This window comes from Bipolaris sorokiniana (genome assembly GCF_000338995.1).
Source record: "Bipolaris sorokiniana ND90Pr unplaced genomic scaffold COCSAscaffold_5, whole genome shotgun sequence".
Classification (NCBI taxonomy): Eukaryota; Fungi; Ascomycota; class Dothideomycetes; order Pleosporales; family Pleosporaceae; genus Bipolaris; species Bipolaris sorokiniana.
The window spans coordinates 99108-112470 of record NW_006911899.1 but is presented as its reverse complement, the minus strand read 5'-3'; the positions used below and the strand labels follow the sequence as shown (position 1 = coordinate 112470).

At 48.7% G+C, this 13363-nt stretch overlaps 5 protein-coding genes across 5 annotated transcripts; 4 read left to right on the top strand and 1 right to left on the bottom strand.

Moving 5' to 3' along the window:
• Window positions 1–2197: 2197 nt before the first annotated feature.
• Window positions 2198–3259, top strand: COCSADRAFT_86485 (uncharacterized protein; the record flags this gene model as incomplete). Its single annotated transcript, XM_007700304.1, has 3 exons — window positions 2198–2308; window positions 2415–2659; window positions 2722–3259. The coding sequence occupies 3 exons, from the start codon at window positions 2198–2200 to the stop codon at window positions 3257–3259; spliced, it is 894 nt and encodes a 297-aa protein (XP_007698494.1).
• A 1772-nt stretch (window positions 3260–5031) lies between these two features.
• On the bottom strand, window positions 5032–6377 carry COCSADRAFT_35366 (uncharacterized protein). The gene is made up of 3 exons (XM_007700098.1): window positions 6179–6377; window positions 5571–6112; window positions 5032–5480 (listed from the first exon to the last, which is right to left on the bottom strand). The coding sequence occupies exons 1-3, from the start codon at window positions 6238–6240 to the stop codon at window positions 5332–5334; spliced, it is 753 nt and encodes a 250-aa protein (XP_007698288.1). The 5' UTR covers window positions 6241–6377; the 3' UTR covers window positions 5032–5331.
• A 2213-nt stretch (window positions 6378–8590) lies between these two features.
• Window positions 8591–9710, top strand: COCSADRAFT_35365 (uncharacterized protein). Its single transcript, XM_007700097.1, has one exon. It carries the CDS (start codon window positions 8599–8601, stop codon window positions 9208–9210), a length of 612 nt encoding a protein of 203 aa, XP_007698287.1. The 5' UTR covers window positions 8591–8598; the 3' UTR covers window positions 9211–9710.
• A 2399-nt stretch (window positions 9711–12109) lies between these two features.
• Window positions 12110–12476, top strand: COCSADRAFT_180094 (uncharacterized protein; the record flags this gene model as incomplete). The annotated part of the gene is made up of 1 exon (XM_007700303.1): window positions 12110–12476. One exon carries the CDS (start codon window positions 12110–12112, stop codon window positions 12425–12427), a length of 318 nt encoding a protein of 105 aa, XP_007698493.1. The 3' UTR covers window positions 12428–12476.
• Window positions 12477–12521: 45 nt separating this feature from the next.
• Window positions 12522–13348, top strand: COCSADRAFT_303970 (uncharacterized protein). Its single transcript, XM_007700302.1, has one exon. It carries the CDS (start codon window positions 12617–12619, stop codon window positions 13121–13123), a length of 507 nt encoding a protein of 168 aa, XP_007698492.1. The 5' UTR covers window positions 12522–12616; the 3' UTR covers window positions 13124–13348.
• The last annotated feature ends 15 nt before the right edge of the window (window positions 13349–13363 follow it).

The window sequence follows — 13363 nt, the reverse complement described above, 5'->3', positions numbered from 1 at the left end:
CCTTTTGCTTAAGAAGTGTAAGAAAGAGAGGCTATATACTCTCGTTCAAGAAGATAAAGCTCCTTCTCATGCGCATCACTCACAACAGAAGGTCTTTAATATATTTGAGGTAGCTAGGCTACTCTGGTGCGGTAATTCACCTGATCTTAATGCAATAGAGTGCTGCTGGCCATATATGAAGAGGCTTACTACGAAAAAGGGAGCTCCAAGGAGTAAGGTTGAAGCTATCAGAGCCTGGACGAAAGCTTGGGACGAGCTACCTCAGTGGAAGATTCAAGAGTGGATTGAAAGAATACCAATTCATATTCAAAATATCATTAGATTAGAAGGTGGCAATGAATATAAAGAGGGTAGGAGAACAGGAAAGGGCACTGAGAGGGAGGCTACAGCTGTAAAGGCTATCAAAATTAATGTAGATAATGAGTGGGAGGATATCAGTGAATAAGCTGTCAAAACAGCAAATGCCAAGACCTGCGGTGCGTCAGTGCGCTGCCTACCCCTGTCGCGAAGACTTTTGACGCGCTCCTCCGTAGGGCGAACCATTATCCATGGTGCCAAGAATCCCTGTGGGTAACTCAGATATACCGCGGGGGATATACGTATGCAGATACTAGAGATGCAGTGATTTGCACCGTCTCCGAGAGATGCAATTGCACGAGCAAGCAAGCGAGGGAGGGGCATTATCAGAACTCCGAGTTGGGCTAGTGATGCGACACAAAGGCGACCAACTAAGCATGTAAATGAGAAAGGGACATGAAAAAAAAGTTGCACCGTTTTGACAGTGCTGGGCTTGGCACTTGGTAACGTGGACCTTGCATAGCCGGCTACGCTTATTAGGCTGGTGAAGATGAGGGATCTGGCGAGGCGAGGATAAGTCACAATAGACTATACTGGGCAGAGCACGGAAAGAGGGTTGTAAGTCCAATGGACAGAGCGACGGGTCGGAACAAAGGTTGTGAGAAAATGGGCCTTTTCCTACCGGTCCATGTTGATAGTAAGTATGCACATAGGATGTTGGGTTGTGCAGACGGAGTTAAGCATGTGTGGGCCGGAGGTGACAGCGGACAGTGGACAATACCCCCAGCCGAACGGGCCTTGGGCAAGTGCAAGATGAAAAGGCCGTGAGAGGCGGTGCAGTCACAGTGTCAAATAGCCGCTTGCTGCAATGATCGGTCTGGCAGGACACGACTGTAGTGTAGTGGCCGATTTGCAGCCGGGGCTTGCCAGTTACCATAGACTCGAGGCTACGGCAAGGCATAACGGTTGCTGGTGATTGGCGGACCGGGGATGCAGCGCGTGGGCTCTGGAACCGTACAGTACGTGGCTTTACTTTGCGCCTAGTGCTGACGGGCAGCACTTGATCGACGGGCGCTGTAAAGGTTCCCCTTGTGTGCCAAGTTGCCTTGCTGAGCTTCCACCTACCAGAGGCCAGCCGTCCGGGGAATATGCTCGTCCAGCATCGCTGCTCACCACGACTGCGCTGCCATGCCTCATGGGCAGGGCGGGGTATCGCGGCTCCTCTGGCCTCGCATCTATCTACTGGTCTGTACATACCAGTGTTGCATCTGAGTATGTACATACTACATGTGTACGAAACATGCATCTGTGCGATGATTGCGAAGCCGCAGTAAGCAATGCATCCGCTGGCTGGGAATCCTGGGGTTTAACAACTGCGGCATCAGCATCGGTGTTGCTGGGCTCATCAGCTGTAGGCGCAGGCGCAGGCGAAGGCAAGCGACCCGCACAGCACAACACAGCGCAGCGCAGCGCCCGCTGCTGTCTAGGTGTACATAGGTACTACTTACATGCGTAGTTGGCTGGCCAAATGGGGCATGGCCAGCTGGGCATGCAGGCGTCGCACGCAGCCCATGTGGTGGTGATAGGGCAGAGCGGCGAAGAAAAAGCTACCATGAAATAAGCAGCCATAGTAGCAGTTGCCTCGAAACCGTTTGCTGGGGTGGGAGATGCATGTGGGCTGCCCATGGGTAGTAGGTGCAGCAGGGCGGGCGGGCGGGCTGTAAAGCAGCGGGAGTGAGCACCTCCAAGCTCAATCCCTACCGCTTGAGTATAATAAGAGGCACATGTTCAGCCCTCTGAAGTCAGTCCTGCTGCTGCTCTCGGCGCAATTACTTTAGGGCGTATGCTCGTCCTTCACGACTCTTGCTTCCCTCCCATCCCATCCCATCCCAACCACACCATGGACTACAACTTCTACACCGCGCCCCAGCAGCCATACTCGCACCTCATCGGCGTTGGGCCTCACGCCTTTCCTCACTCGGGCCTCGAGCAGGACACGACACACAGCACCGTGAGTTTATTTTGTTTTTTTGCTTCCTCAGTGGTGTGATGAAAGTTGTCGAGTCGGCCCTGCTTGCGTACGTACACACTCGCCATGACTAATCGGGTGTGTACAGGAACCTCTTGACGCCGTCCTGTTTCCTTCTGCCTACGATGCTACTGGTTTCACCAACGGCTTGCCGACCCCGCAACAGGAGTCCCCAGAAAACGCAGCAAACACTCCCATGGCTGTCGGTAGCGTAGACTCGGGCATTGGCGCCGAATTCGATGATGGCCGGATAAGCCGGGCGAGGAGCAGCAGTGAAGAGAAGGATAACCTAACGCCTGCTCAGAGCAGGCGCAAGGCTCAGAACCGCGCTGCGTAAGCTCCATCCGCCCTCTCCCACCTGTACCGCCATACACTGACCCTCTGGCCGCCTACAGTCAGCGTGCCTTTCGTGAGCGCAAGGAGCGTCATGTCAAGGAGCTCGAGACCAAGCTCTCCGCCCTCGAGTCCAGCACCCACTCGTTGCAGTCAGACAATGAGCGCCTCAAGGCTGCCCTGCAGCGCGCCCGCACCGAGAACGAGATCCTGCGTGCCACCAGCGGCCACTCGCCTTCGTCCCCACCACAGCCAGTAACTGCAAGCTATCCCTCGCCCGGCGCCCACCTCCTCCTCGAAGGCCATGAAAAGGCCGAAGAATACAACGTTCAGCCCCTGCCCAACGGCTCCGTTATCAACGCCGCTGGCAAGGAACACTCGCGTCAGGGCGCAAGGGGCAAAGAGGTCCCTGCCGCAAAGGCCTGGGATCTTATTCAGTCACATACTCTCATCAAGCAGGGCCTTGTAGACGTGGCCGATGTCTGTGAGCGGCTTAAAGGCTCGGCCAAGTGCGATGGCCATGGCCCCGTCTTTGAAGAGAGTGCCATTTGGCAGGCCATTGACGAGTCACGGCGCTGCGGAGGTGATGAATTGATATGATCCTCAGCCAGGCACGCTGAATCCTTCGTTTCTCCCAATACCCCCTTTTCCTTTCTTATTACTTTCATGATTTCTGGTGTTTTGGCGTCCGGCACATGACTGGCTGTTGGGTTATCTACTAAGCTGGCCCACAAAATCGGACACTTTCGTATGGCGGGGAGGCACATTTCGGGCGGTTTGTTCATACTACGGCACAGAATAGCGATAGGCTTGGTTCCTCGAGATTCTACATACACTTACACAATCAAACAAGTACGCATATCTGATCGGTATATCAGTCTCACGCATCCTTCATCTAGCTCATAAGCACGTGTTGCAATCTGACTGCCATTGTGGCTTCTGTTCCCTCTCAGGATGCAATACGAGACGTCTGAGCAGCTGAAAGTTTATCCAACACATAGTTTACACAAGGAACCGGAATCACAAAGCCCGAGCAGCGCGAACAAGGATCGGGACAGGGACCTCGGAGGCGCACCAGGCGCTCGACTGGGGTCCGATCACGAATTTGTGGTTCTGCACCGGGAATAAAGCTTTCCAGGACATTGGTTGATTATCACCGTATTAGGGCATCTAGGCATGAATACTACATGGATTCTCGTTTCGGGGAGCATCCGGCAGCACACAGCAACACTCTAATCATCTGTCATCGCCCACCTCTATCCATAAACGGCAATAGGAAGTGACCCAAACTTCATGTCCCAGTCCAAGACCCGCCGCAGCAAAGCAAAAATTCCAATGATTGTGTAATACTGACATGGTATGTTGCTTTGTGCTAACACGGTAAGCCGGCCGGCTTTACTGTCTGTAACCAACCGCACACAAAAAAGATGAAGGAACTGACGCCACTGGTAGCCAGCCAATTGCATAGCAGGAACCATGCAGCACGGCGTGGGGGGAAAGTCTCGATAGCACAGTGACCAGGAACGCACATGCTACTTGTAAAACTTCATTTTGCAGAAACCAAACCCTACAATAAGACTCTTCTCTTTTTTTCCCACTTCAACCTTCATCCAGCGTACATATGTACACAGCAAGAAACACAGTAATACATACATCATTCCACAGCCCATTCTTGCCCCTCTTCTCCTGCTGAAATTAAAAAAAGAAAGAAAAGCACCCCACTTACTACCATCCACACTCTCCCAACCGAATCCGAGCATACCCAACCCTCCATGTGTGTTGCATAATGCAAGCCACATCTCGCTCTTCTTGGCCCCCACCCCCATGTCCCAAACAACCAAAAGCCAAGTCTAAACCGTCAGCAAGTGTACACGCACATCTGGCGACATGTCAGCACAGCATGCTGCCAGTGTAAATGGTGACATAAGCCCCCTTTGGGCGAGACTACGGATGACTAGACTGTGTGATGTATGCTTTGGGGGGAGTGTTGGCATGCGGGGAAGCGAAGGAAGGGTGTTAGCTGTAGGGGGTGGGGGGGCCTTGTTCGGGGGTCCAGTCCGCTTGGAGTCTGGTTGGCTGGATGTAGGGAGCGGTGGTACCGATGCTGCGGCTAAGAGGGTAGCTTTGCAGTTTTTGTCGGTTGCATGCACTTTGTCGGTTGCAGGAAGTGGGAGGGGTGTGTGAGATTGGGGGAGAGAGGGCTGGACTGGGCTGGGCTGGGCTGTTTTCTACAAGGCAGACAGTTTTCCAACTCCTTTTCTCTCTGATTGATGGGTGGGAGATTTAAATGTCTGTGTGGAGTTGTAAAGGTGTGGGTATTTCTCACTGTTGCTACGGACTCTTACTTTCCGTCTTGCATATGATAGTGCTTGTTACACATGGAAGACGTCTACAATATTATTGGCGTGCATTGATCTAACCTCCCCTTTTTGTGTATCTATACATGTACTCCTACCTCTTCTTGTGCAGGAACTAGCTTTCTCCAACCCGTCTTCATCCTAGCTATTGGCCAGGTTTCTCATTTTGCAGTGCAAGCCTGCATATCTCGCAACATGCCTCTTCATCTAGAGCTCTCTGCCATTGCAATACTCCTACGTACGTGTTATGTGCGGTAATTCCACTCGTAGCAGGAATGGCTGGCCTGAAAAAAAAAGATCGTGATTATCGCCCCCTCAATCCCAATCGCTATCGTCGTCCTCTGCCACGGTCTTGCCTTGCCGTATCTTGTTCGAGCTTTCCTCTCCATCCTCCTCCTTCTTCCGCTGCAAACGCGAATCACCAAGTTTGACAGCCCCAACATCCACCAATACCTTTTCCAGATCTAGCGTAGCAAGCACATAATGTCAGCACTTTATCTCTCCCGTGATACACAACTTCTTCAATAAAAGGAAAGAGGAACCGTTTTACTCACCTTGCACACTTGTCCTCGGCCCAGCCAACTGCATAAGCGTAACAATCTGCCTCTTGATATCCCCATCCTTGTAAATCAGCACCGTCGGCGTATTCTTATCCGGATACCCTTCTATACACAAGTCCGCTCTCATCTGGCAAAACTTGACGTCACCAAAGCGCTTTGCTAGCTCCCGCCAGTGCTCAATCATGATTCTGCTCTCGGTATTCGTTCCCGTGGAGCTGGTCAGCAGCACGAGTACGTATGCGTCCTTGCTTGCCTCGGTTACGTCGCGCGAGTAGTCGGGTTTTTGTAGGTGGTACACTTGGTTGTAGACGGATGCGGTGTTAATGCTCGAGAGTTCCGCCATGCGCTTCTGGCGGTATGAGTCGAGGAAGTCGTCGTCTTCAAGATCTTCGAGTTCGTCGAGTTCGTCGAGGTCTTTGCCTTCGAGTCGGTTCTCGTGGGCTAGTTGTCGCGCTTGCTCCAGGGCCTCTTGGATCATGGGCGTGGGCGAGGGCGGCTTCTCGGGTATCACGCCGTGTTTGCGCAGGATGTCGTTCCTGGCGCATGCATATTAGAAGACTGCGCCTGTTGTTTCGCCATGATTGCATGCTTGACTGGCTTACCATTCCGTGTCGGCGTTGGGGTCGTCGACTGCGACATTCACGGGCATGTCTGGCATCTGCATGGCTGCGGTTTGGAGGCACAAGTAGTCAGGGTTTTTCTCGGACTGAATCTTCCCAGTGAAACGTCAGTATTTTTAAATTTGTGCTTGTATTGCAGAATCCTGCTGCCTGCAAACTGTCAAATCTTTTGGGCAATGCGAAGCTCGCCGTGAACCCTGTCGATCTGCCCCGCCCCCACTTCATGTCCGCGGCGCCAATCTCGATTATCAAGAAACACAATCAATTTTCCTATGGCACTGTGCACATTCAAACCTATTGTTGTAACATGATATGTTGAAAAGCAGCTACCGGTGACTTAAAACTTTTATGCATATATTCCCTATGGCCCATGATCAAGTTTCTGGGATTTTCAATCGCGGATATATTAAATCTACCTTCCTTAATTAGCACACTCGACCATTAGAAATGAAGAATTAGAATAATGAGACCATGCGCCATTTAACAGTGTATCGATTGAGGGGATTTTGCTTGCCAACAAATCTTGGGGTCCCCGTTCTAGGAACCAAAGTCAGAGAACAGGAGCACGTCATTTTCTCGCTATCCTCACCCCTTCTAAAACACGACAACAGCGAGTATTCTAATCTTGGAACAAACGCATTATGTCGCACGTAGAAGTTGGCTTGAGACGTCCTACGACCAGGAGGTTTTCCAGAAGCAGCGCTTACTGTGTACTGCAAGGCTTACCGCTCCTGCCTATCCTCTGCTTGTTGTGTAATACTGACTTCCTTAATAAATACAATAGCGGAACGAACAGTATATCCACAGAATATATACAGACAATGTGATTATCCTTGCATGGGTCAATACGACAGCAGAGGCTTGCAGCACACTCAGCCATGCTATCAACAAAGCGCAGCGGTGGGGTTGGTCATGACGAGAGAGATAACGATATTTATCCATTTTTATATTCTCATCGCTTCCAGTCCTGCTATCAGCCTTTCATCTTATGATCACTAATAGCACCGTCTTGCTGTGAACACTTATTGTTTCTTGTAAAAGAGAGACTTCCTCCTCAGTGTTTAATATAAGAGTATCGGGACACCACTTCATTATACACCCATCAAATCAACACTAAACAGTTCCTTAACAGGATCTTCCACAATCCATACACGAATTTGGGTTATGGCAGTAGCATGTAGCCCAAAAAACATGATTATGACAACTCGGCGCTTCATTGTTACACCCGCCGCTCGTGTAATCAACGGAGGTAGCGTGCTTATTGACTATATTCCATAATTTTCTTTTGTTTAAGAGATCAGCCATTGACGTGCTGGTAAGTAATGCAATGACTGCAAGTTGGAGGCGCATGGCTGTTATTTAGTTTTTGCTTAACCAAATCCCGATTCCAGCCACTTCAATCATTACCGATATTTAAACGGGAATTTCATAATGGCGGTAACTTGTTTCCCTATTCATTTGTCAATGAGTATTCTCTACACTTCTATACTTGCGGATAGCAGTATCTCTACTAAAGCAGTTGAACTCTAGCAAAACAGAAAAACATGTCTTGATGTGAAGGGAATTGTCCCCACACTATCTAGGGCAGTTAGGGCATGCATGTATACTCACTAGAATCAAGGAAACGTAGAGTATGATTGATAGAGAATCTCGGATTGAGAGTAAGTTGATATAGGTATTGAAGGTTGATGTGTACAATTGCTATTTGTAAAGAAGACTGGAACCGTTTTGACGCATAAAGGGCCGTCTTCGACTGTCATCTAGCATATAAGAATGGATAGTTCCTCAGGAGCTGACTTATTAGTAAAGTTTATTTCTTATAGTGTAATTAAACTGAACTGAACTGTATCACAGCACAAGCTGAGCAGCCAGAGTGCGCATGCTAGATGTGCGCTTAGCGCTTGCAGGATTGTATACTGTTAGAAAGCCAGCTCTGTACTACTGTGCTAACTACAAACAAAACATTACGAACAATCAGCGTTCTGCTAATCGTTTAGTAAAAAAGGAAATACTGGATTGAACGGCTAAATATATAGTGTGCCTGTGCATGTCTGATACAAATTGCCCGTCCTCGCACACCACTTTTGATGCATTTTATGTAAGCCGTAGCTCCAATTGAAGATAAGATCCCAGATTTGGAATTGCAAGGACCAGAAGAGAAACGTATACCCGTCTCAACGGCGGCTGTAGCAGAATTTCAATAAAATTGCACACAATCTGCATGGGCCTATCACTCTTATGCGTGCATGATTGCGGGAAGTGAAATAGTTATGTTCTATCCGTGCGGTAGTGCCTTAGTTAGGTTTAGGATAAATATTGATGACATCACGTGAGCCCTCTCAATAAGACTTAACCAACACCTCTTGGCATTCGACTTCAGAAGAGCTTCCTTCACGCGTTCCATGACTTCCCCCAGTGAAAAATTGTTGAAAAATCTTTGCGTTTGGTTCAATGATGAGTTTGTTGGCCATAGGAACTGGGGCTTTACTATTTACTGCACGGGATACGGACCTTCATCTGACCAGCAATGGCAAAAACTTCTCCAAACGATCCAGGTTAAGGCGCACGAGGGAGCTCTAGACAGAACCGAAACCACCGAACAAGACCCCGGCTTCCAACAGATATGGTCCCTTTTCCGTCTTGATGCACGCTCAGACCCTGCTTTAGCTAGCCTTGGTATAGATCGACTTCGCGACCTATACAATCATGGTGAGGGTGGCCAACCAATGAATACGGACTATAAGTTGCACCGGATCTTTCTTTTCGCCGATGACGAGGTCCTGTCAGACCCCGCTGGTTCTATTGTTAAATGTGTGGATGCCGACTACCGTGTAGAGGACTATATTCCGCGCAATACAAGAATGGGTGGACAACGTTACTTTGGGTGGATGCCAATGAGGGCTGGAAGCGTGGCGGAATTGTGGTTTCAACTGGATACATGGGAACTGGAGCGAATTGCCCCTCTTACCATTGGCGGAAGTCACTTGGTAATCTGGGATGGGGATCACTGGTGATGCGAACGAGCGGGGAAGGTCTTGCACGTGCAAAAGATGAAGCCGGCTGAGATCTGAAGTCACTTCGATTCAGTTTGCTTCTCTTTGATCCGGAATACAGTGCCTAGCGAAACCGGCTTCCTCTCGAACGCAAGCTCAACGAAGTGTGCGCCACACTATAAGCAAGGATTGTGTTACTCCACCTAACAAACTTGGCATAGCGTTAACATGTCAGAACATGTGCAACAAATTGCTACCGTAATACTAAAAATTGTAATTCAATTGAGTCTGCATGGGGTCATTCCAGACTGCTGTGTTGTTGCTTCCTTTTATCTCGTGCTTTATGCGACGTATGTGCTTTTTCACTGTTGCCACTACTGCTTCTTCCCTTCGACTTTCCTCGCCTGCGCACGATCGCCCACTCCTAACGTTTCATTCTGCATTCGAATATCCATGCTCAATCGATACATCATCATACCCACAAATACCGCGGCGATGACAAGGAGAAAGAGGGTCAATATCAGTATGCCGATGTAAACTTGAGTTTCCGCAGGGAAGACGATGTACTGCTCGAAATAGACCATGATGGCTAACATAATCAATCTAAAGTTCTCTAAAGCTTCTTAAGGTCCTAATGGGCGACTCACTTTAGAAAGACGTAGTTTTAGATACGTAAGAGTAAAGCTTATGTTCTATTTACGTTTAGCGTTACTTGATTAGCGGAAGTGTTGATTATATTCTTACGTATCGAAATGCCAGACCTATGCTTAGAGCTTGCGATAAAGGTGCGGAGGGGACTGTTCTCCTAGCAGCGGATAAGATATAAAGTGGAAGCTTTGTACTGATGCCTTGCTGCACGTGTGCTGATAGGACGGTACTATGCTAGTTCAGGCAGGTGGGGTAGTATAATTCCTGCCTGTTGTGTGGCGCACAACTTGTTGCTACTCCGTTCGAGAGGAAGCCAGTTTCGCTAAGCACTGTAACGGTTATGCTGTTGTATGCAATACGAGCCATTTATAATAGTCTTTCACCCATTCACTTCAGAAGTTGCCGATGAAAAACGTGCTCATTGGGATTGACCAACATCGATTATGCCTGTATATTCAAGGTATCTGATTACATCTATAGAATCCCTGAGTGATTTGAGTAACTTTACGGTATCGCAAATGGTGAATAAGTCGCATAGAACTTATTGTATTGGACTTTCTGGCGCTCTTTAGCTCTTTGGCTCCATCGGGATACATCGAAAGTTAAATTATCAAGACTGCGATAGCCAAACAACAGCAGGTGAAGTGATACAGGACGTTACTCTGAGAATTGTGATAACTATCCTTTATTACAGGCTACTTGTATTGCTCCAAAAAGCGTGTTGGTGTAACAGTGAGAGAAAAGATAATTAGATTAGGCGACAGGCGGTCAAAAATCGGCTCTGGCGGCCTATAGCAACGCGTCGGACCAGCGTTTGCAGTGACCTAATCATGCCGACGCCTTCACTTGCGAATTGCTGGCGTGGCCCAGACAGACATTTATTATTGAGCCCGACTTGAAAAGTTCTTCCTATACATCTACCACACTCTCACCCACCAGTATCTCCCTTATTCACTTTCTACCATCCATCGAGATACATTTCCAGCATACCGAGCGACATTTTTGAGCTGCAAAACCTAAGAGAACTCGAGCGCTTCAACTCTCCGCTTTCTCCTCACTGATTCGCTGAGCCCACAGCCATGGCGTGGCTTCCCTCGGGCGTTAACCACACTATACTGGCGGATGTATCGGCAGAGACATGGAATAACTGGGCCGACGGGGGCTCATTGGACATCAGCGCTGCTCTGCACCCACAAGAACCCAATACATATGCATGTCGAGTCAACACAGATTTCTAAATCAACAACGGCATTAAATATAAGAAGGGAATGCAAGGTCAACTCTTAGAGCTGAAACAGGCAAAGGGAATGGCTAAGGTGTTTATCCAAGGAGTTACTGAAGGACCAGGTTTTACCAACCGCTGGGTTCCGATCCAGTTTATCGAAAGGAGTAAACCGTGGCAGACCAATATCGACAAATGGCAAGTAAAGACCTAGCTCTCTAGTCAAGTCAGCTTCGACAAGCAGAATTGGGCACCTATCTCTTCACCTGACACAACTGTCCTCGGTAAGACGGTCATCCGTCTTATAACAGCTCTACGTGAATCGGCCCCACCATTTACGCCTCAGAAAATCGTCGATTATCTTGGCAGCGCTAATATTGCGGTGCTCACAAGAGCCGTTATCGCTTGGATTAAGGAAGCTGGCCTCTATGAAGTCCTTTCTTCTAACCGCCTATTCTCTGCTCAAGACCTCGTCACCGCTAGTCGCTTTGTGATCAAAGACGCTGCATCCTCAAATGACTCTGGTGTATACATCAGGCTTCATAAGACTGGAACCCAGGGTATAGCAGAATAGAAGCCGCATTCGTCGTACATCTACACTGGCAAGGCGAAGAACTTCGCTGAACGAAACAATCAACATAAGACAACTGCATCTAGGTACGGCGACCTCACTAGAAACTCCACGGGTATCACCATGATTGCGCTTTACATCCTTCCAGTTGCTAGGGATGATGGACTATACTATCTTACAGAGCAGATAATCATCTGCCTACTGGAGACATATAGACTAGATGCAGCGTATCTAGATTCTACCAGGCCACATATGCTGAGATTCTGTCGACCCGCTCGGTACTTTATGGAATTGGCAGAAGAAGTGTTTCGCATGACTGGTTGGCAAGGTTTTTGCGACGCGGAGTCAACTTTTGCGGAGTTCAATTCGGCGCCAACTGCAGCTCACCGCTAGTGGAGTTCTCTTCTCAGACAGACAAATTCCTCTTTATTCGCACTGACTACAACGTCAAAGACGGAGAAACTGAATCAATTGTACCTATGGCTTTCTATCGACGTTCCGATCGTGTGGTGGCGAATAAGTCAGGGAACGAATCACATGTCTTCGAAAAGCATGCCAACGTGAACGGTTCCAGGCAGTCTGTCATGCTCTTACGTCTTGAACGAAAGCAAGCTGTAACCGCACTTAACCTTCCCCCTCCAGGATCGCATTTCGAGTTTGTTATCGAGGTACGGAAAGATGGAACACCATACCCCAATGCATGGACACAGCTTCCGAAGATCGGCCGGTTCCAGAACTGGGATCAAGAAAACTCGTTTGCGATTCGCATTGAGTGGGAACACCCAGCTGCAAAATGACAATTCATGTATCTTCAGTCCCACCGACTCTTCAAGCAGATGGATCCTCAGGTACCAGGATAGCTCATCGGTTATGTTAAAGCCATCTCCTTCCTTCAGTGGCTCACAAACGCCAAACCGAACCACAACTATCCTTGGATCCCCAAGCTTTCTGGATCAGCACGCGTACTACAGTGTGATTATGATTTCATGAACCAAGTCATAATCTACCGACACGTCACGGACGACATCCCCATGCATCCTGGCACTTCGCTCTCTGCTGAAGGGATCAGGGCTATCATGAACAAGCCGGAATATGGTCTTGCTCATGTTGGAGGAACCTTCGGCGACTTTGGCAACTCTTCTGTTGGAGGACGCAAAATTTGTGACAACTGCTACCTGTTACCTGGTACAAGATATGCAAGAGGGATTGCCGAAAAGGGGTGCATTCCACACGAACAGAACAATAGAGTTTGTACGAACTGCTTGGCGTTTGGTCGTCCGTATTGCTCATGGACAGCTGATCTCTCTGCCGATAGTCAGCCTATGATCGAAAAGTTTCGATATTTGCTGGGCTATCTGCCCATCAAGGATGTTTCTTCAAGCATGCAGGGATTTACTCAGCAATTCATCAGCCTTCCCGACGAGCCTATGTTAGAAGATGACGGCAGCGAGGGTGGCAATGTTGAGGATGAGAATGGGAGAGATGATGAGTAGAGTTAAATTCCCTTGCGTTCTAGGTTTCATGGGGATCATGCTTTGTCAGAGTGTTCCTTGCAGGATGTTCTCATCCGCATGTCGGGTGGGTCCGGGGGTTTCTTTTTCTTTCATCTTCTCCTTTTCTGAATATCTTTTATATAATGATTTTCAAACACTTCCCTGGAATGCGGCCTAGATTCAGTCTTTATTAAGAATGAAACAATTGCGCTCTATCAAAAATGGGAGATGTTCACGTGA